General features: G+C 45.3%; 1 protein-coding gene across 3 annotated transcripts; it reads left to right on the plus strand.

Moving 5' to 3' along the window:
• The first annotated feature begins 1443 nt into the window (after window positions 1–1443).
• On the plus strand, window positions 1444–19077 carry LOC110520740 (protein SOGA3). 3 transcript variants are annotated; one of them, XM_036937977.1, is made up of 11 exons: window positions 1444–1558; window positions 2517–3426; window positions 4494–4718; window positions 8854–9012; window positions 9687–9755; window positions 9840–10156; window positions 11497–11647; window positions 14110–14271; window positions 14995–15195; window positions 15286–15642; window positions 18687–19074. In XM_036937977.1, exons 2-11 carry the CDS (start codon window positions 2614–2616, stop codon window positions 18795–18797), a joined length of 2565 nt encoding a protein of 854 aa, XP_036793872.1. In that variant the 5' UTR covers window positions 1444–1558; window positions 2517–2613; the 3' UTR covers window positions 18798–19074. The 3 variants fall into 3 exon arrangements, with proteins under 3 accessions (XP_036793872.1, XP_036793882.1, XP_036793874.1); XM_036937979.1 differs by lacking the exon at window positions 1444–1558 and adding an exon at window positions 2201–2321; XM_036937987.1 differs by lacking the exon at window positions 1444–1558 and having other exon boundaries at window positions 2190–3426; window positions 18891–19077.
• The last annotated feature ends 2835 nt before the right edge of the window (window positions 19078–21912 follow it).

The following is a 21912-nucleotide window of genomic DNA, read 5'->3' on the forward strand; positions in this document are numbered from 1 at the left end:
ATAACCCCAGTTAGTGTGAGGAGGGTGAGAGATAACCCCAGTGAGAGATAACCCCAGTTAGTGTGAGGAGGGTGAGAGCGTTTGACAGTCTCTGTCCCGTAGCTTTGTTCAAAAAGTACCCCCCTCTTTCTCTTAACTCTGACGGTCTCCAGGCTCCTGTGAAACAGTTTCACAACACAGCTTGAGAGAGAGAGAGAGAGAGAGAGAGAGAGAGAGAGAGAGAGAGAGAGAGAGAGAGAGAGAGAGAGAGAGAGAGAGAGAGAGAGAGAGAGAGAGAGAGAGAGAGAGAGAGAGAGAGAGAGAGAGAGAGAGAGAGAGAGAGAGAGAGAGAGAGAGAGAGAGAGAGAGAGAGAGAGAGAGAGAGAGAGAGAGAGAGAGAGAGAGAGAGAGAGAGAGAGAGAGAGAGAGAGAGAGAGAGAGAGAGAGAGAGAGACAGACAGACAGACAGACAGACAGACAGACAGACAGACAGACAGACAGACAGACAGACAGACAGACAGACAGACAGACAGACAGACAGACAGACAGACAGACAGACAGACAGACAGACAGACAGACAGACAGACAGACAGACAGACAGACAGACAGACAGACAGACAGACAGACAGACAGACAGACAGACAGACAGACAGACAGACAGACAGACAGACAGACAGACAGACAGACAGACAGACAGACAGACAGACAGACAGACAGACAGACAGACAGACAGACAGACAGACAGACAGACAGACAGACAGACAGACAGACAGACAGACAGACAGACAGTCAGTCAGTCAGTCAGTCAGTCAGTCAGTCAGTCAGTCAGTCAGTCAGTCAGTCAGTCAGTCAGTCAGTCAGTCAGTCAGTCAGTCAGTCAGTCAGTCAGTCAGTCAGTCAGTCAGTCAGTCAGTCAGTCAGTCAGTCAGTCAGTCAGTCAGTCAGTCAGTCAGTCAGTCAGTCAGTCAGTCAGTCAGTCAGTCAGTCAGTCAGTCAGTCAGTCAGTCAGTCAGTCAGTCAGTCAGTCAGTCATAAATGGAAAGTGACAATGTTGGCTGGATGTCTTTGGTACTCAGCTTGTTTTGAAACACGGAGGCAGAGTGATAGAATATGCCTCCTTCCAACTGCATGGCAACAGAATGATGTTTAAATGTACACCAAACCAAAACCAATAGATTTCAAATTTGAACCACATGTTCAAGGAGGGACACCCCCTTGTTTATCCACCATCAAAAGCCTCTGATATGACTGCCTCTCTCTCTATCTCTCTATCTCTCTCTCTCTCTCTCTCTGACAATCTTTAAATCAACAAGGTAGTTTTGGTGGCATTATCACCAATTATGGTGCCATAAATCTTTCATTCAGTGAATGCATTATTTGTGTATATCATCATGAGTCCTGCCAGGTGCCAACTAAGCACTTCCAACTTCATCTTCCGGTTAGTCTCTTTGTGCGCCCCTCCCCGAGGTGACGTAATGTACTGTACATTGAAACAGTTTCATTGGTGGTTGGGACCGTGCGCTCAGAGATTCAGAGGAGGGGAAGTCTCCTCCCCATCACTGTCACCGGGATACTGCTGGTAAGATGCCCTTTAAATGATAATCATTGTTTTCATTGGTTAAGAATAACTCTATTTGTACGAATAACATCAGTATATTTTTGTGCTTAGAGAGGACAAAGGGTTTTTAATTGTGTCAATCAATTTGAATCTTGATGCTCGTTAGACCCAGTGTGTGTGTGGTTTCTGTCGGAAACTCACCTCTATTTAGACTACACACTAGGCTGACCATCGACTTCTACACGGTATTCAACTATTGAGTGTACAACAGCGCTCGCATCGTGTAGATTGACCCTTTTTTTTCTGTCGCTCGCTCCTTTATATGCGGGTTTATCCGTTCCATCCGGTTGAGTAATGTCTCATCGGACGTGTCGGACGGCAGGAGTGGAATGACTGCCACGAGCCGGACAGATATTCAAAACACTTTCCCTCGAGCCTCTCGACGATGTTTACTTCTAGAGGTCAGGGCTCCGAAGAATCCTGTCTTTAAAAGAGAGGGAGGGGGGGAGAGAGAGAGAGAGAGAGAGAGAGGGGGGGGGGGGGGGGGGGGGAGAGAGAGAGAGAGAGAGAGCGAGAGAGAGAGATCTACAGTAGAATGGCTGGACACATGCTTCAGCCTAGTGCAATTTAATTGGCTGATGAGATTTCCAATTACTGCAGCCATTCCGTGCGTGCGGGCTTGTAGCCTAGTCTGATGGTGTTGGGAGATTCAAATGCTGGATTTAGATGGTTTACTTCTACTGCAACCTCATTGTGGGTGGATTGGGCCAGTGTTGTTATGAAGGTGCGCTTTACATAGAATATTAATTTCAAATATGCTCTATATTTAAACACCTCTCAAAATAGAGTGGCCTCTCGTTTAGCCTACTTGAGTCTACTTTCAAGAAACGCATGAAAGCAAATCACCACCGGCTTCTCGGCTTCTTTTTCTTTGCATTCGTACTTAAAATAACTATGTGTTCACTGGATTATTTTTCAGACAGAAGAACACAGCGCAGGGAGGGACTGTCTGGGTGATGTGATGTGGATGTAGACTAGGCTATTGAACTGAACGTCCATCCTCTCTGTATGACACCATGAACCCTGCCTCGGGCGGCGCTGCCGACTCCCGCAGCCAGCTAGACAATAGCAACAGAAAGCAGCAGCAACAGCGCGCTTCCTCCCCGGCTGGCGGCAAAGACATTGGATCTAAAGAGACACCGAAAAGCAGCACTCCGTCAAAGATCATCACGTCAAAGCAGTGCGGAGGAGGGAGAGGCAACCGCGGCAGCTCCCCGGTCTCAACGGCTACCAGCAAAGACAGACTGTCTTCTTCTTCTAAAGGCGCGGCAAGCGCGGCAGGCGCGGCCCCTGTCCAGTCCGATGGTGCTGAAATCCATACGTTGACCAGGGCGGCGGCGGCGGCTGGGAGCGGCAGAGGAGCGGCAGAGGAGCGCAGTAGTCCGTCTGAAGACTCGCGTTGTACTGATATATCGTGTTTGAAGGGGGATACGACACGGGTTGTTTCTGATCAGCCTTGTTCATCCAAATCTCCTAAATTGAAGAACAATAACCCGAGAGGAGGGGGAGGAGAAGGCGAGGCTAGCAGCACAGCGACCGGTAACAAAAAGAGCTCCGGCAAGAGCAGTGTGGGCTGCGGCCCTGGCTTCTGGAGAGAGGGATGTTTGCAGTCGGAGCTGATCCAGTTTCACCTGAATAAAAGCTTAAAGAAAGGAGGAGGAAAGATGAAGGCGAAGACACCGTCTCCCCCGGAGCCGGTCACGGAAACGGCGGAACCAGAGGATCTCTCCCCTGAGGCCATCGTTAACGAGCCCGAACCGGTACCTGAGCCCGACCAGCTATTTCAGGAGGAGATAGAGAAACTGGAGGATGAAAACGATGAACTAAAGGTATGTCTATATGTCTGCCACTGTCGCATCTGTATGGGTTTAAATAACAGCATGTTTTAGCAGCTTTAACCTGTTACCCAGGGGCGTCACGCACCCCCAAAATCTGAGGGGCAGAAAGTACATGAGGATGGCTGGGGGGGTTCCGGAGAGGGGCTATGCCCCTGTCCATAAATTGGAGAATTTTGCATTTTTCAAACATCTGAAACAGCTTTTTCCGGCAATCTAGAGCCATAATCATTATGCTTAATTCTATGTCCAAAATGTGTCTTTGTTCTGCATATCTATGTGTACCTCTTGTGTCTGTATCCTCCTGACTGGTGGTTCTTTTTTCAAAGAAACTAAATATGCTTTTCTGCATCTCTGCTCAAATCTTGGTAGAAGATTGAAAGGAATATGAGTCTTATTCAGTACATTTAGTTATTGCTTGATTTTCTAAAGTCTACCAACCTTTACCAGCAGGCATGCCAGCTAAGATAGTTAGACAGGCTAGCTGCTCTAACTTTATAGCCTGAAAATGGCTCCTTGGTAGCTAGTTATGAGGTTGGGAGATTGGGAACCTATCTGGGCTAACTAAATAAAATAAATAAATAAATAATAATAATAAATAAAATAGATAAATAAATACTAGTATTATTAAATAAAATAGATAAATAAATACTAGTATTATTAAATAAAATAGATAAATAAATACTAGTATTATTAAATAAAATAGATACATAAATAATAATAATAATAATAAATAAAATTGATAAATAAATAATAATAATAATAAATAAAATTGATTCATAAAACGTGCTAGTTGTATTACAGAGAAAAAATGAACAAAAAATGTGTACAAATTTGTATTAATACGTAAAAAAAATCAAATTTAAACAGCACAAATCTGAGGGGCACGTGCCCCTGTGCCCCTGTGCCCCTGTGCCCCTGTGCCCCTGTGCCCCTGTGCCCCTGTGCCCCTCCCTATAGGGCATAACGTCTTTGCTGTTGCCTCTATAATGTTGAATTGATTCCTCTAATTGCTGTGTCCCTCTCCATCTTTCTCTCTCTCTCTCATTCGTTCCCATTAGACTGAGATAGAGGAGATGAGAGCGGAGATGGACGAGATGAGAGACACGTTCTACGAAGAGGACGCGTGCCAGCTGCAGGACATGCGTCGCGAGCTGGAGCGAGCCAATAAGAACTGCCGGATTCTCCAGTACCGTCTGAGGAAGGCGGAGAGGAAGAGGATGCGGTTCGCTCAGACCGGAGAGGTAGACGGAGAGCTACTGAGGGCCCTGGAGCAGGACTTGAAGGTAAAACGCTGTCTAGACTCTAGGATAACTAACTTCCTGTAGCTCAGGACCTCAAGCAAGGATATGGATATTATTGATACCATTTGAAAGGAAACACTTTGAAGTTTGTGGAAATGTGAAATGAATATAGGAAAATATAACACATTAGATCTGGTAAAAGATAATTAAAAGAAAAAAGCAACAGTTTTTTGGTATTTTTTTGTACCATCATCTCTGAAATATAAGAGAAAGGCCCATAATGTATTATTCCAGCACAGGCGCAATTTAGATTTTGCCCACTAGATGGCAGCAGTGTATGTGCAAAGTTTTACACTGATCCAATGAACCATTGCATTTCAGTGAGGGGCCAAGCCTCGAGACACCCACAACCTGTTTATTCATCAAAACCAAGCCCTTTCGCGCCAAAGCCAGCAAGTGCGCCAATAATTGAGATCGTGAAAATAGCTAAAATATCTCTAACACCCCAATGAACTTACTGCCTGCACTTAGATTTACCAATGCGTTAGGCTTGTTAAAATACCTGAAGTTGTCTAGACTCTATATGTCATAGAGTGTTACCTGAAGGTAATGTTGTCTAGACTCTATATGTCATAGAGTGTTACCTGAAGGTAATGTTGTCTAGACTCTATATGTCATAGGGTGGTACCTGAAGGTAATGTTGTCTAGACTCTATATGTCATAGAGTGTTACCTGAAGGTAATGTTGTCTAGACTCTATATGTCATAGGGTGGTACCTGAAGGTAATGTTGTCTAGACTATATGTCATAGGGTGTGACCTGAAGGTAATGTTGTCTAGACTCTATATGTCACAAGGTAATGTTGTCTAGACTCTATATGTCATAAGGTAATGTTGTCTAGACTCTATATGTCACAGGGTTTGACCTGAAGGTAATGTTGTCTAGACTCTATATGTCATAGGGTAATGTTGTCTAGACTCAAATGCCATAGGGTGTGACCTGAAGGTAATGTTGAATAGACTCTATATGCCATAGGGTGTGTCCTGAAGGTAATGTTGTCTAGACTCTATATGTCATAGGGTATGACCTGAAGGTAATGTTGTCTAGACTCTATATGTCACAAGGTAATGTTGTCTAGACTCTATATGTCATAGGGTTTGACCTGAAGGTAATGTTGTCTAGACTCTATATGTCATAGGGTTTGACCTGAAGGTAATGTTGTCTAGACTCTATATGTCACAAGGTAATATTGTCTAGACTCTATATGTCACAAGGTAATGTTGTCTAGACTCTATATGTCATAAGGTAATGTTGTCTAGACTCTATATGTCATAGGGTTTGACCTGAAGGTAATGTTGTCTAGACTCAATATGTCATAAGGTAATGTTGTCTAGACTCTATATGTCACAAGGTAATGTTGTCTAGACTCAATATGTCATAGGGTTTGACCTGAAGGTAATGTTGTCTAGACTCTATATGTTATAGGTTGTGTCCTGAAGGTAATGTTGTCTAGACTCTATTTGTCATAAGGTAATGTTGTCTAGACTCTATATGTCATAGGGTGTGACCTGAAGGTAATGTTGTCTAGACTCTATTTGTCATAAGGTAATGTTGTCTAGACTCTATATCTCATAGGTTGTCTAGACTTTGTCTGCTGTAAACTGTGGACGTTATGAATGCAATTTGATTTGATCCAAATGCCATTCTATTCCCAAAAGGCTTGTTACATATACAGTTACATATGCATTGCATTCAGAAAGAGTTCAGACCCCTTGACCTTTTCCACATTTTGTTACGTTACAGCCTTATTCTAAAACGGATTAAATAAAAACAAATCCTCATCAATCTACACACAATACCCCATAATGACATCACAATACCCCATAATGACATCACAATACCCCATAATGACATCACAATACCCCATAATGACATCACAATATCCCATAATGACATCACAATACCCCATAATGACATCACAATATCCCATAATGACATCACAATACCCCATAATGACATCACAATACCCCATAATGACATCACAATACCCCATAATGACATCACAATACCCCATAATGACATCACAATACCCCATAATGACATCACAATACCCCATAATGACATCACAATACCCCATAATGACATCACAATATCCCATAATGACATCACAATACCCCATAATGACATCACAATACCCCATAATGACATCACAATACCCCATAATGACATCACAATATCCCATAATGACAAAGCGAAAACAGGTTTTAAGAAATCCTGTCAAATTTATAAAAAATAAAAACAGAAATACCTTATTTACAGAAGTATTCAGACCCTTTCCTGTGAGACTCGAAATTGAGCTCAGGTGCATCCTGTTTCCATTGATCATCCTTGAGATGTTTCTACAACTTAATTGGAGTCCACCTGTGGTAAATTCAATTGATTGGACATTATTTGGATAGGCACACACCTGTCTATATAAGGTCCCACAGTTGACAGTGCATGTCAGAGCAAAAACCAAGCTATGAGGTCGAAGGAATTGTCTATATAGCTCCGAGACAAGATTGTGTTGAGACACAGATCTTGGGGAAGGGTACCTAAACATTTCTGCACCATTGAAGGTCTCCAAGAACACAGTGGCCTCCATCATTCTTAAATGGAAGAAATTTAGAGCCACAAAGACTCTTCCTAGAGCTGGCCGCCCAGAAGGGCCTTGGTCAGGGAATTGAACAAGAAACTGATGGTCAGTCTGACAGAGCTCCAGAGTTCCTCTGTGGAGATGGGAGGACCATCATCTCTTCAGCACTCCACCAATCAGGCCTTTATGGTAGAGTGGCCAGACGGAAGCCACTCCTCAGTAAAAGGCACATGACAGCCCGCTTGGAAATTGCCAAAAGGCACCTAAAGGACTCTCAGACTATGAGAAAAAATATTATCTGGTCTGATGAAACTAAGATTGAACTCCTTGGCCTGGATGCCAAGTGTCACGTCTGGAGGAAACCTGGCACCATCCCTACGGAGAAGCATGGTGGTGGCAGCATCATGCTGTGGGGATGTTTTTCAGCGGCAGGAACTGGGAAACTAGTCAGGATCGAGGGAAAGATGAACGGAGCAAAGTACAGAGAGATCCTTGATGAAAACCTGCTCCAGAGCGCTCAGGACCTCAGACTGGGGTGAAGGTTCACCTTCCAACAGGACAACAACCCTAAGCATACAGCCAAGACAATGCAGGAGTGGCTTCGGGAAAAGTCTCTGAATGTCTTTGAGTGGCCCAGCCAGAGCCCAGACTTGAACTCGATTGAATATCTCTGGAGAGACCTGAAAATAACTGTGCAGTGACGCTCCCCATCCAACCCGATCGGCAGAGAAGAATGGGAGAAACTCCCCAGATACAGGTGTGCCAAGCTTGTAGCGTCATACCCAAGAAGACGCAAGGCTGTAATCGTTGCCAAAGGTGCTTCAACAAAGAACTGAGTAAATGGTCTGAATACTTATGTAAATGTGATAATTCTGGGTTTTTTAAAACTTGTTTTTGCTTTGTCATTATGGGGTATTGTGATGTCATTATGGGGTATTGTGATGTCATTATGGGTTATTGTGATGTCATTATGGGGTATTGTGATTTCATTATGGGGTATTGTGATGTCATTATGGGGTATTGTGATGTCATTATGGGTTATTGTGATGTCATTATGGGGTATTGTGATGTCATTATGGGTTATTGTGTGTAGATTAGTGAGGGTAAAAAACATTTGAATCCATTTTAGAATAAGGTCGGAATACTTTCAGAATGGACTGTAGACTAATAGACCATGGCCCATCTCTCTCACTGTCCCTCTCCCCTCCCTGTCTCTCTCCCCCTCCCTCCCTGTCCCCCTCCCATTTCCTCTCCCTCCCGCTCCCTGTCTGTCTCCCTCTTCCTCCCTGTCTCTCACTGTCCCTCTCCCCTCCCTGTCCCCCTCCCATTTCCTCTCCCTCCCTGTCTGTCTCCCTCTTCCTCCCTGTCTCTCTCCCTCCCCCTCTCCCCTTCCCTTTCCCTCTCCCCCTCCCTCACTGTCTTTCTCCCTCTCCCCTTCCCTCTCCCTCCCTCTCCCTCCCTGTCTCTCTCCCTCTTCCTCCCTGTCTCTCTCCCCCTCCCTCCCTGTCTCTCTGCCCCTCCCTATCACCCCCCCCCCCTCTAGGTAGCGAAGGACGTGTCAGTGCGTCTGCACCATGAGTTGGAGAATGTGGAGGAGAAAAGGACGAAGACGGAGGAGGAGAACGAGAAACTAAGGCAAAAGCTGATAGAGGTGGAGGTGACCAAACAGGCCCTGCACAACCAACTGGAGAAGGCCAAGGAGGTGATGAGGGGGAGGGAAGGGGTGAGGTGGAGGTGACCAAACAGGTCCTGCACAACCAACTGGAGAAGGAGGTGATGAGGGGGAGGGAAGGGGTGAGGTGGAGGTGACCGAACAGGCCCTGCAAAACCAACTGGAGAAGGAGGTGATGAGGGGGAGGGAAGGGGTGGGGTGGAGGTGACCAAACAGGCCCTGCAAAACCAACTGGAGAAGGCCAAGGAGGTGATGAGGGGGAGGGGAGGGGTGAGGTGGACGGGGGGGGGGGGGGGGGGGGTTAGGGGTAGACAGGGGAGGGTTTGGGTGGTGGTTTAGGTGGAGGTGACCGAGCAGGCCCTGCACAACCAGCTGGAGAAGGGGGTGATGAGGACACCTGCTGTCAAGGAGGGCAAGGTTCTGCAGTGTCATGTGACCGTCTGTGTTCAAACCCAGGTCTCCTGTGTGCCACAACACTGTGTTAGCCTGCCGAGCTAAAGCCGAAGACGTTATAGCTCAGGGAGTTAACACAGGGTCCTGGTTACTCATCACAAGCTTGTTAGTTAAGAGGTTCTGAGAGTCGTGTTTTAATGATCGACAGTCTGTCTGTAAAGCACATTTAACTGTCCACAACAGATTCCACCAGTCACGTACAACAGGTAACAGGTGGGCTGATGGTGTGATGTCATCTGTATCCTCTGCAGCTGTCACTGAAGAGGAGAGGAGGCAGGGATGTTCAGAAGGAGAAAAGGATTCCACAGACTCCAATAGAGGTACGGCATCATCGTTATTCGTCAAACTATAATGATGAGAGACAAGACCAAAACATATCTTCTTCATTCTTCTTCTCTCCTCAGGAGGACAACGAAGATCTGAAATGCCAGCTAGCGTTCATCAAGGAGGAAGCCATTTTAATGAGGAAAAAAATGGCTAAAATTGACAAGGAGAAGGACCGGCTGGAACACGAGCTGCAGAAGTACCGCTCTTTCTACGGGGATGTGGACAGCCCTGGGCCCAAGGGAGAGGCTGGAGGACCAGCCACCACCCGGGAGTCAGAGCTGAAACTGAGACTGAGACTGGTGGAGGAGGAAGCCAACATCCTGGGGAGGAAGATCGTAGAGCTGGAGGTGGAGAATAGAGGACTGAAGGCTGAACTGGAGGACATGAGAGACAGGTAGGCCCAATGGACCCCTAAACCCTAAACCCTACGCCCTATAGACTTGATGCACTGAGAGGATTTGACAGGTGTCAGCAATATGGTAGTAGCTCCACCCTGCTCTCTGATAGGCTAGATAGAAGTTTCACCATCTTGCTTATACCAATCAAATCCTCTCAGATCTCCGAATGTCTTTGTAAATAAACAAGATACATTTGATTGATTGATGCATTGATTAATGTATTTATTGATGTATTGAGTGATCAATGTGTTGATTGATGTATTGATTGATGTATTGATTGATGTATTGATTGATTGATGTATTGATTTATGTATTGATGTATTGATTGATTGATTGATTGATGTATTGGCTGATTTATTGCTATATTGAGTGATTAATGTGTTGATTGATGTATTGATTGATGTATTGATTAATGTATTGACTGATTGATGTGTTGATTGATGTGTTGATTGACATATTGATTGATGTATTGATTGATTGATGTATTGATTGATTGATTGATTGATGTATTGGCTGATTTATTGATGTATTGAGTGATTAATGTGTTGATTGATGTGTTGATTGATGTATTGATTGATGTATTGGTTGATGTATTGACTGATTGATGTGTTGATTGATGTGTTGATTGATGTATTGATTGATGTATTGGTTGATGTATTGACTGATTGATGTGTTGATTGATGTGTTGATTGACATATTGATTGATGTATTGGTTGATGTATTGACTGATTGATGTGTTGATTGATGTGTTGATTGACATATTGATTGATGTATTGATTGATTGATGTATTGATTGATTGATTGATTGATGTATTGGCTGATTTATTGATGTATTGAGTGATTAATGTGTTGATTGATGTGTTGATTGCCATATTGATTGATGTATTGATTGATTGATGTGTTGATTGATTGATGTATTGATTGATTGATGTGTTGATTGATGTATTGATTGATTGATGTGTTGATTGATGTATTGATTGATTGATGTGTTGATTGATGTGTTGATTGATGTGTTGATTGCCATATTGATTGATGTATTGATTGATTGATGTATTGATTGATTGATGTGTTGATTGATTGATGTATTGATTGATTGATGTGTTGATTGATGTATTGATTGATTGATGTGTTGATTGATGTATTGATTGATTTATGTGTTGATTGATTGATGTGTTGATTGATGTATTGATTGATTGATGTGTTGATTGATGTATTGATTGATTGATGTGTTGATTGATGTATTGATTGATTTATGTGTTGATTGATTGATGTATTGATTGATGTATTGATTTATTTATTGATGTGTTGATTGACGTGTTGATTTATGCATTGCCAGGGATGAGGTGGCAGGAGGCTCGGCTGAGCATGGCTGCAGCAGGGAGCAGGGAGAGGAACTCAGGGAGCTGAGACAGCAGCTACAGCTGGTGGAGGACGAGGCAGAGCTACTTAGGAGGAACCTGCAGGACGCAGAGGAGGACAACAACAAGGTGGCTCCCAAATGGCACCTTATTCCCTATATAGTGCACTACTTACTACTGCAGGATGTAGAGGAGAACAACAGAGTTAGTCCCAAATGGCACCCTATTCCCTATATAGTGCACGACTTTAGACCAGGGACCAAAGGGCTCTGGTTGAAACTAGTGTGCTATATAGGGAATTAGGGTGCCATTTGGAAAGCAGATGTTTACATTCTACGTGTGAGTCATGTAGTAGAGTATTTGTCGTTACTGATCACATTTAGCTCTCTCTCAACACCCCTCGTAGCAACGTATCGTCAGGTCAAATGGCCACTCATACGGTTTACCATGTATCTCCTGGGGGAAGGACACCTGGTCTCATAAGGTTTACCATGTATCTCCTGGGGGAAGGACACCTGGTCTCATAAGGTTTACCATGTACTTCCTAGGAGAAGGACACCTGGTCTCATACGGTTTACCATGTATCTCCTGGGGGAAGGACACCTGGTCTCATACGGTTTACCATGTATCTCCTGGGGGAAGGACACCTGGTCTCATAAGGTTTACCATGTATCTCCTGGGGGAAGGACACCTGGTCTCATAAGGTTTACCATGTATCTCCTGGGGGAAGGACACCTGGTCTCATAAGGTTTACCATGTATCTCCTGGGGGAAGGACACCTGGTCTCATAAGGTTTACCATGTATCTCCTAGAGGAAGGACACCTGGTCTCATAAGGTTTACCATGTATCTCCTGGGGGAAGGACACCTGGTCTCATAAGGTTTACCATGTACCTCCTGGGGGAAGGACACCTGGTCTCATAAGGTTTACCATGTATCTCCTGGGGGAAGGACACCTGGTCTCATAAGGTTTACCATGTACCTCCTGGGGGAAGGACACCTGGTCTCATAAGGTTTACCATGTATCTCCTGGGGGAAGGACACCTGGTCTCATAAGGTTTACCATGTACCTCCTGGGGGAAGGACACCTGGTCTCATAAGGTTTACCATGTACCTCTTGGGGGAAGGACACCTGGTCTCATAAGGTTTACCATGTATCTCCTGGGGGAAGGACACCTGGTCTCATAAGGTTTACCATGTATCTCCTAGGGGAAGGACACCTGGTCTCATAAGGTTTACCATGTATCTCCTGGGGGAAGGACACCTGGTCTCATAAGGTTTACCATGTATCTCCTAGGGGAAGGACACCTGGTCTCATAATGTTTATCATGTATCTCCTAGAGGAAGGACACCCGGTCTCATAAGGTTTACCATGTATCTCCTAGAGGAAGGACACCCGGTCTCATAAGGTTTACCATGTATCTCCTGGGGGAAGGACACCTGGTCAAATCAAATCAAATTTATTTATATAGCCCTTCGTACATCAGCTGATATCTCAAAGTGCTGTACAGAAACCCAGCCTAAAACCCCAAACAGCAAGCAATGCAGGTGTAGAAGCACGGTGGCTAGGAAAAACTCCCTAGAAAGGCCAAAACCTAGGAAGAAACCTAGAGAGGAACCAGGCTATGTGGGGTGGCCAGTCCTCTTCTGGCTGTGCCGGGTGGAGATTATAACAGAACATGGCCAAGATGTTCAAATGTTCATAAATGACCAGCATGGTCGAATAATAATAAGGCAGAACAGTTGAAACTGGAGCAGCAGCACAGCCAGGTGGACTGGGGACAGCAAGGAGTCATCATGTCAGGTATTCCTGGGGCATGGTCCTAGGGCTCAGGTCCTCAGAGAGAGAGAAAGAAAGAGAGAATTAGAGAGAGCATGTGTGGGATGGCCAGTCCTCTTCTGGCTGTGCCGGGTGGAGATTATAACAGAACATGGCCAAGATGTTCAAATGTTCATAAATGACCAGCATGGTCGAATAATAATAAGGCAGAACAGTTGAAACTGGAGCAGCAGCACAGCCAGGTGGACTGGGGACAGCAAGGAGTCATCATGTCAGGTAGTCCTGGGGCATGGTCCTAGGGCTCAGGTCCTCCGAGAGAGAGAAAGAGAGAAGGAGGGAATTAGAGAACGCACACTTAGATTCACACAGGACACCGAATAGGACAGGAGAAGTACTCCAGATATAACAAACTGACCCTAGCCCCCCGACACATAAACTACTGCAGCATAAATACTGGAGGCTGACCATCATAAGGTTTATCATGTATCTCCTAGAGGAAGGACACCTGGTCTCATAATGTTTATCATGTATCTCCTGGGGGAAGGACACCTGGTCTCATAAGGTTTACCATGTATCTCCTAGGAGAAGGCCTGATTTAAGCTAAGGTAGTTTTACTCAGCGTAGTTGAGGGCAGAACTTGAGTCAAGAAAGGTTGCAGGACATAATGGGCTGTGTTCCCATTAGGTCCGCTCTTTTTTTGACAGAAGGTAGTTTTATAATTTAAAGTACATCCTGTTTCAACCCCCCCCCCCCCCCCCCCCCCCCCCCCCCCCCCCCCCCCCCCCCCCACTACTACTAAATCTGTCTTTTAGGTGACGGGGGAGCTGAACAAGCTGAAGTACAAGGAGGGCTCCAGGCACGGCGCCGGGGGTGGAGGAGGTGGCGCCGGGGCGGCTGCAGACCGGGCCAAGGTGGAGGTCCTGCAGGAGGAGCTAAAGGCTGCCAGGCTGCAGATCAACGAGCTGAGTGGCAAGGTGAGGCGGCGTGATGGACTACACTACCCACGATGCTCTGTGGGGGTTTCTAGCGGTCACTTCCATTTTAATTCCTTCCATTCATGTCGTTACCTGGAATTCCAATTTCCCTCCATGCTTCTCTGTGAGAACACATTGGAAGTGGAATTTCAGTTTGCTTTCCTGAATTGATTGACATGAAATGAAGCTGACAGTTGATGCTAACATAATGCTATCCATCTCTGACGCTAACATAATGCTATCCATCTCTGATGCTAACATAATGCTAATCATCTCTGACACTAACATAATGCTATCCATCTCTGATGCTAACATAATGCTATCCATCTCTGATGCTAACATAATGCTATCCATCTCTGATGCTAACATAATGCTAATAATCTCTGACACTAACATAATGGTTTCCATCTCTGAAGCTAACATAATGCTATCCTGTCTGATGCTAACATAATGCTAATCATCTCTGATGCTAACATAATGCTAATCATCTCTGATGCTAACATAATGCTAATCATCTCTGACACTAACATAATGGTTCCCATCTCTGAAGCTAACATAATGCTATCCTGTCTCTGATGCTAACAAAATGCTAATCATCTCTGATGCTAAGATAATGCTATCCATCTCTGACGCTAACATAATGCTAATCATCTCTGATGCTAACATAATGCTATCCTGTCTCTGACGCTAACATAATGCTATCCTGTCTCCTTACCTCTACAGGTGATGCAGATGCAGTATGAGAACCGGGTCCTGCTGTCCAACATGCAGCGCTACGACCTGGCGTCACACCTGGGCATCAGGGCCAGCCCCCGGGAAAGTGACGCAGAGAGTGACGGAGGAGATGACGCCTCCACCTCATCGCGCTTCCCACCCCACCGTAAACGAGAAGGCCCCATCGGAGGGGAGAGCGACTCGGATGAGGTGATACAGCGTCGTGCACCGCCACAGTGACCCATAATGCTTTGTGTATTAAATACAAGCTAAGGTTATCCCGTCTCCCTACCAATCCAGGTGCGTAACATCCGGTGCCTGACCCCAACCCGCACCCTCTACTCCCCCGAGGGCCGTTTCCTCCCTCGCAGCCTGAAGGACCGGCAGCAGATGGTAGACATCCGTATAGAAGCAGAGCGGCTGGGCCGGACCGTCGACAGGCTGATAGCAGACACCAGCACCATCATGGCCGAGGCCCGGGTCTATATGGTCTCCAACGGGGAGCTTTACGAGGAGGAAGGGAGCACCGTCAGGGAGCACGAGTTGTTGTACAGGATCACCGCTCAGATGAAGGCCTTCAGGAAGGAGCTGCAGGGTTTTATAGACAGACTGGATGTCCCCAAGCCAGAGGACAAAGAGGAGGAGGAACCACTGTCCGTAAGTTGAACAGAGTTAGAAGCACACCAGGGTTTCCGTTGGCCGGTAATAGTTCCATTGTTTAGTATGCATTGTGGACATGTCAGTATCTACTGTAGGACAGGCCTCTATTTGGTCTGAATGTCAGTATTACATCTACTGTAGGACAGGCCTCTATTTGGTCTGAATGTCAGTATTACATCTACTGTAGGACAGGCCTCTATTTGGTCTGAATGTCAGTATTACATCTACTGTGGGACAGGCCTCTATTTGGTCTGAATGTCAGTATTACATCTACTGTAGGACAGGCCTCTATTTGGTCTGAATGTCAGTATTACATCTACTGTAGGACAGGCCTCTATTTGGTCTGAATGTCAGTATTACATCTACTGTAGGACAGGCCTCTATTTGGTCTGAATGTCAGTATTACATCTACTGTAGGACAGGCCTCTATTTGGTCTGAATGTCAGTATTACATCTACTGTTGGACAGGCCTCTATTTGGTCTGAATGTCAGTATTACATCTACTGTAGGACAGGCCTCTATTTGGTCTGAATGTCAGTATTACATCTACTGTAGGACAGGCCTCTATTTGGTCTGAATGTCAGTATTACATCTACTGTAGGACAGGCCTCTATTTGGTCTGAATGTCAGTATTACATCTACTGTAGGACAGGCCTCTATTTGGTCTGAATGTCAGTATTACATCTACTGTAGGACAGGCCTCTATTTGGTCTGAATGTCAGTATTACATCTACTGTAGGACAGGCCTCTATTTGGTCTGAATGTCAGTATTACATCTACTGTTGGACAGGCCTCTATTTGGTCTGAATGTCAGTATTACATCTACTGTAGGACAGGCCTCTATTTGGTCTGAATGTCAGTATTACATCTACTGTAGGACAGGCCTCTATTTGGTCTGAATGTCAGTATTACATCTACTGTGGGACAGGCCTCTATTTGGTCTGAATGTCAGTATTACATCTACTGTAGGACAGGCCTCTATTTGGTGTGAATGTCAGTATTACATCTACTGTGGGACAGGCCTCTATTTGGTCTGAATGTCAGTATTACATCTACTGTAGGACAGGCCTCTATTTGGTCTGAATGTCAGTATTACATCTCCTGTAGGACAGGCCTCTATTTGGTCTGAATGTCAGTATTACATCTACTGTAGGACAGGCCTCTATTTGGTCTGAATGTCAGTATTACATCTACTGTAGGACAGGCCTCTATTTGGTCTGAATGTCAGTATTACATCTACTGTAGGACAGGCCTCTATTTGGTCTGAATGTCAGTATTACATCTACTGTTGGACAGGCCTCTATTTGGTCTGAATGTCAGTATTACATCTACTGTAGGACAGGCCTCTATTTGGTCTGAATGTCAGTATTACATCTACTGTAGGACAGGCCTCTATTTGGTCTGAATGTCAGTATTACATCTACTGTAGGACAGGCCTCTATTTGGTCTGAATGTCAGTATTACATCTACTGTAGGACAGGCCTCTATTTGGTCTGAATGTCAGTATTACATCTACTGTAGGACAGGCCTCTATTTGGTCTGAATGTCAGTATTACATCTACTGTAGGACAGGCCTCTATTTGGTCTGAATGTCAGTATTACATCTACTGTAGGACAGGCCTCTATTTGGTCTGAATGTCAGTATTACATCTACTGTAGGACAGGCCTCTATTTGGTCTGAATGTCAGTATTACATCTACTGTAGGACAGGCCTCTATTTGGTCTGAATGTCAGTATTACATCTACTGTGGGACAGGCCTCTATTTGGTCTGAATGTCAGTATTACATCTACTGTAGGACAGGCCTCTATTTGGTGTGAATGTCAGTATTACATCTACTGTGGGACAGGCCTCTATTTGGTCTGAATGTCAGTATTACATCTACTGTAGGACAGGCCTCTATTTGGTCTGAATGTCAGTATTACATCTACTGTTGGACAGGCCTCTATTTGGTCTGAATGTTAGTATTACATCTACTGTAGGACAGGCCTCTATTTGGTCTGAATGTCAGTATTACATCTACTGTAGGACAGGCCTCTATTTGGTCTGAATGTCAGTATTACATCTACTGTAGGACAGGCCTCTATTTGGTCTGAATGTCAGTATCTACTGTAGGACAGGCCTCTATTTGGTCTGAATGTCAGTATTACATCTACTGTAGGACAGGCCTCTATTTGGTCTGAATGTCAGTATTACATCTGCTGTAGGACAGGCCTCTATTTGGTCTGAATGTCAGTATTACATCTACTGTTGGACAGGCCTCTATTTGGTCTGAATGTCAGTATCTACTGTAGGACAGGCCTCTATTTGGTCTGAATGTCAGTATTACATCTCCTGTAGGACAGGCCTCTATTTGGTCTGAATGTCAGTATTACATCTACTGTAGGACAGGCCTCTATTTGGTCTGAATGTCAGTATTACATCTACTGTTGGACAGGCCTCTATTTGGTCTGAATGTCAGTATTACATCTACTGTAGGACAGGCCTCTATTTGGTCTGAATGTCAGTATTACATCTCCTGTAGGACAGGCCTCTATTTGGTCTGAATGTCAGTATTACATCTACTGTAGGACAGGCCTCTATTTGGTCTGAATGTCAGTATTACATCTACTGTGGGACAGGCCTCTATTTGGTCTGAATGTCAGTATTACATCTACTGTGGGACAGGCCTCTATTTGGTCTGAATGTCAGTATTACATCTACTGTGGGACAGGCCTCTATTTGGTCTGAATGTCAGTATTACATCTACTGTGGGACAGGCCTCTATTTGGTCTGAATGTCAGTATTACATCTACTGTGGGACAGGCCTCTATTTGGTCTGAATGTCAGTATTACATCTACTGTGGGATAGGCCTCTATTTGGTCTGAATGTCAGTATTGTTTAACCTGCTTTTAATCTGTTCTCTCTTCCTGTCTTTCTACCATTCTGTTTTCCTGACTCGTCCTCCTTCGCCTCGTCCTGACTCGTCCTCCTTCGCCTCGTCCTGACTCGTCCTGGTCCTGACTCGTCCTCCTTCGACCGTCCTTATTAATCCCACCTAGATGTTTCAGCCCATCATTCTGCTCATCCTCATCCTCGTCCTGTTCTCTTCACTCTCCTACGCCACCATCTTCAAACTCGTCTTCCTCTTCACTCTCTTCTTCGTCCTGTAACGTCCGTCTCACTTTGACATAGACACATATTTTTGTTTAGTCATATTTTTTATTTATTTATTTTATTTTTATTTTGGAATATTCCCATCTAAGGTCACAAGTGATACGGGACACTATTCCACGTTTCAGCAGTTACTATTTACAAGCTTTCAACACACACTGGAGGAGACCACACACCTCTGGGGCTGAGACACTGGAGGAGACCACACACCTCTGGGGCTGAGACACTGGAGGAGACCACACACCTCTGGGGCTGAGACACTGGAGGAGACCACACACCTCTGGGGCTGAGACACTGGAGGAGACCACACACCTCTGGGGCTGAGACACTGGAGGAGACCACACACCTCTGGGGCTGAGACACTGGAGGAGACCACACACCTCTGGGGCTGAGACACTGGAGGAGACCACACACCTCTGGGGCTGAGACACTGGAGGAGACCACACACCTCTGGGGCTGAGACACTGGAGGAGACCACACACCTCTGGGGCTGAGACACTGGAGGAGACCACACACCTCTGTGGCTGAGACACTGGAGGAGACCACACACCTCTGGGGCTGAGACACTGGAGGAGACCACACACCTCTGGGGCTGAGACACTGGAGGAGACCACACACCTCTGGGGCTGAGACACTGGAGAAGACCACACACCTCTGGGGCTGAGACACTGGAGGAGACCACACACCTCTGGGGCTGAGACACTGGAGGAGACCACACACCTCTGGGGCTGAGACACTGGAGAAGACCACCCACCTCTGGGGCTGAGACACTGGAGGAGACCACACACCTCTGGGGCTGAGACACTGGAGGAGACCACACACTTCTGGGGCTGAGACACTGGAGAAGATAACACACCTCTGGGGCTGAGACACTGGAGGAGACCACACACCTCTGGGGCTGAGACACTGTAGAAGACCACACACCTCTGGGGCTGAGACACTGGAGGAGACCACACACCTCTGGGGCTGAGACACTGGAGGAGACCACACACCTCTGGGGCTGAGACACTGGAGGAGACCACACACCTCTGGGGCTGAGACACTGGAGGAGACCACACACCTCTGGGGCTGAGACACCATATATTATTAGGTGAGTAGACAAGGTTAACAGTGAATGGTCTCTCATCTAACCTTATTTCAGAGGTCCCCCAGAACTCTGATGCAAAAGGCAGGAAGGAATAGGAGTCCCAGTCTGTAAACCCACACAGTACCTACCTATGTATAGTGTCCATGCATGTACAGTATAGCACTGTTAGGGACACCTAATCCATCAACAGAGCCTGGAGTATAGCAGTGTTAGGGACACCTAATCCATCAACAGAGCATTAACCTGGAGTATAACAGTGTTAGGGACACCTAATCCATCAACAGAGCCTGGAGTATATCAGTGTTAGGGACACCTAATCCATCAACAGAGCCTGGAGTATAACAGTGTTAGGGACACCTAATCCACCAACAGAGTATTAACCTGGAGTATAGCAGTGTTAGGGACACCTAATCCATCAACAGAGCCTGGAGTATAACAGTGTTAGGGACACCTAATCCATCAACAGAGTATTAACCTGGAGTATAGCAGTGTTAGGGACACCTAATCCATCAACAGAGTATTAACCTGGAGTATAGCAGTGTTAGGGACACCTAATCCACCAACAGAGCCTGGAGTATAACAGTGGTAGGGACACCTAATCCATCAACAGAGCCTGGAGTATAACAGTGTTAGGGACACCTAATCCATCAACAGAGCCTGGAGTATATCAGTGTTAGGGACACCTAATCCATCAACAGAGCCTGGAGTAGAGCAGTGTTAGGGACACCTAATCCATCAACAGAGCCTGGAGTATAACAGTGTTAGGGACACCTAATCCATCAACAGAGTATTAACCTGGAGTATAGCAGTGTTAGGGACACCTAATCCATCAACAGAGCATTCACCTGGAGTATAACAGTGTTAGGGACACCTAATCCATCAACAGAGTATTAACCTGGAGTATAGCAGTGTTAGGGACACCTAATCCATCAACAGAGCATTCACCTGGAGTATAACAGTGTTAGGGACACCTAATCAGTGTTAGGGACACCTAATCCATCAACAGAGCCTGGAGTACTGTGAAATACTTACTTATGAGTCCTTAACCAACAATGCAGAGTTTTAAATAAGTAAGTAATAAACTTTTGCTAAATAAACTAAATGAAAACTAGTAAATGCTGCTCCATGTACATTGTCATTGAACATTGGTCACTTTAATAATGTTTATATACTGTTTTACCCACTTCATATATATATACAGTGCCTTGCGAAAGTATTCGGCCCCCTTGAACTTTGTGACCTTTTGCCACATTTTAGGCTTCAAACATAAAGATATAAAACTGTATTTTTTTGTGAAGAATCAACAACAAGTGGGACACAATCATGAAGTGGAACGACATTTATTGGATATTTCAAACTTTTTTAACAAATCAAAAACTGAAAAATTGGGCGTGCAAAATTATTCTCTGTAAGGGCCGCGGCTTTTGTGGAGCGATGGGTAACGATGCTTCGTGGGTGACTGTTGTTGATGTGTGCAGAGGGTCCCTGGTTTGAGCCCGGGTATGGGTGAGGGGACGGTCTAAAGTTATACTGTTACATATATATATATATATATATTGTATTCTAGTCAAGGCTCCTCCTATATAACTACTGCTGAACACTCCTTTTCTATTCCTATACTGTCATAATGTGTATATATATACACACCATCATATACTGAGCATACATGCCACTGCTCGTTCTGATATTTTTGGGGTGTTTTGTTGTGTTTTTGTTAGTGGTTACTGCACTGTTGGACCTAGAGAACATACGCATTTCGCTACAACTGCGATAACATCTGATAAAATATGTGCGCATGACCAATAACTTTTGATTTGTGCTGGATATGGACTTGTTTATCCCGTGACTTCTACTGGTTACTGAGACGATGGGGGCGGGGGCGGGGGCGGGAACACACGGCGATTCTCATCGGGATATGACGTCATACACGGTATTAAGACCAGCTGTGAGGGAGAAGTACGCGGGGCTTTCGTGGCTCGTCTGGTCGAGTTGTCCAATGCAAAAAAAGGCATCAGGAAAAGATATAG

This window comes from Oncorhynchus mykiss, chromosome 2, assembly GCF_013265735.2.
Source record: "Oncorhynchus mykiss isolate Arlee chromosome 2, USDA_OmykA_1.1, whole genome shotgun sequence".
Taxonomy (NCBI): domain Eukaryota; kingdom Metazoa; phylum Chordata; class Actinopteri; order Salmoniformes; family Salmonidae; genus Oncorhynchus; species Oncorhynchus mykiss.

Bases quoted from the DNA above. Each gene is read 5' to 3' on its own strand.
- LOC110520740 (XM_036937977.1), top strand. From the start codon at position 2,614: ATGAACCCTGCCTCGGGCGGCGCTGCCGACTCCCGCAGCCAGCTAGAC. The intron at 4,719-8,853 runs GTAAAACGCTGT...CCCCCCCTCTAG, and splicing joins CCCTGGAGCAGGACTTGAAG to GTAGCGAAGGACGTGTCAGT. The intron at 15,643-18,686 runs GTAAGTTGAACA...AATCCCACCTAG, and splicing joins AGGAGGAGGAACCACTGTCC to ATGTTTCAGCCCATCATTCT.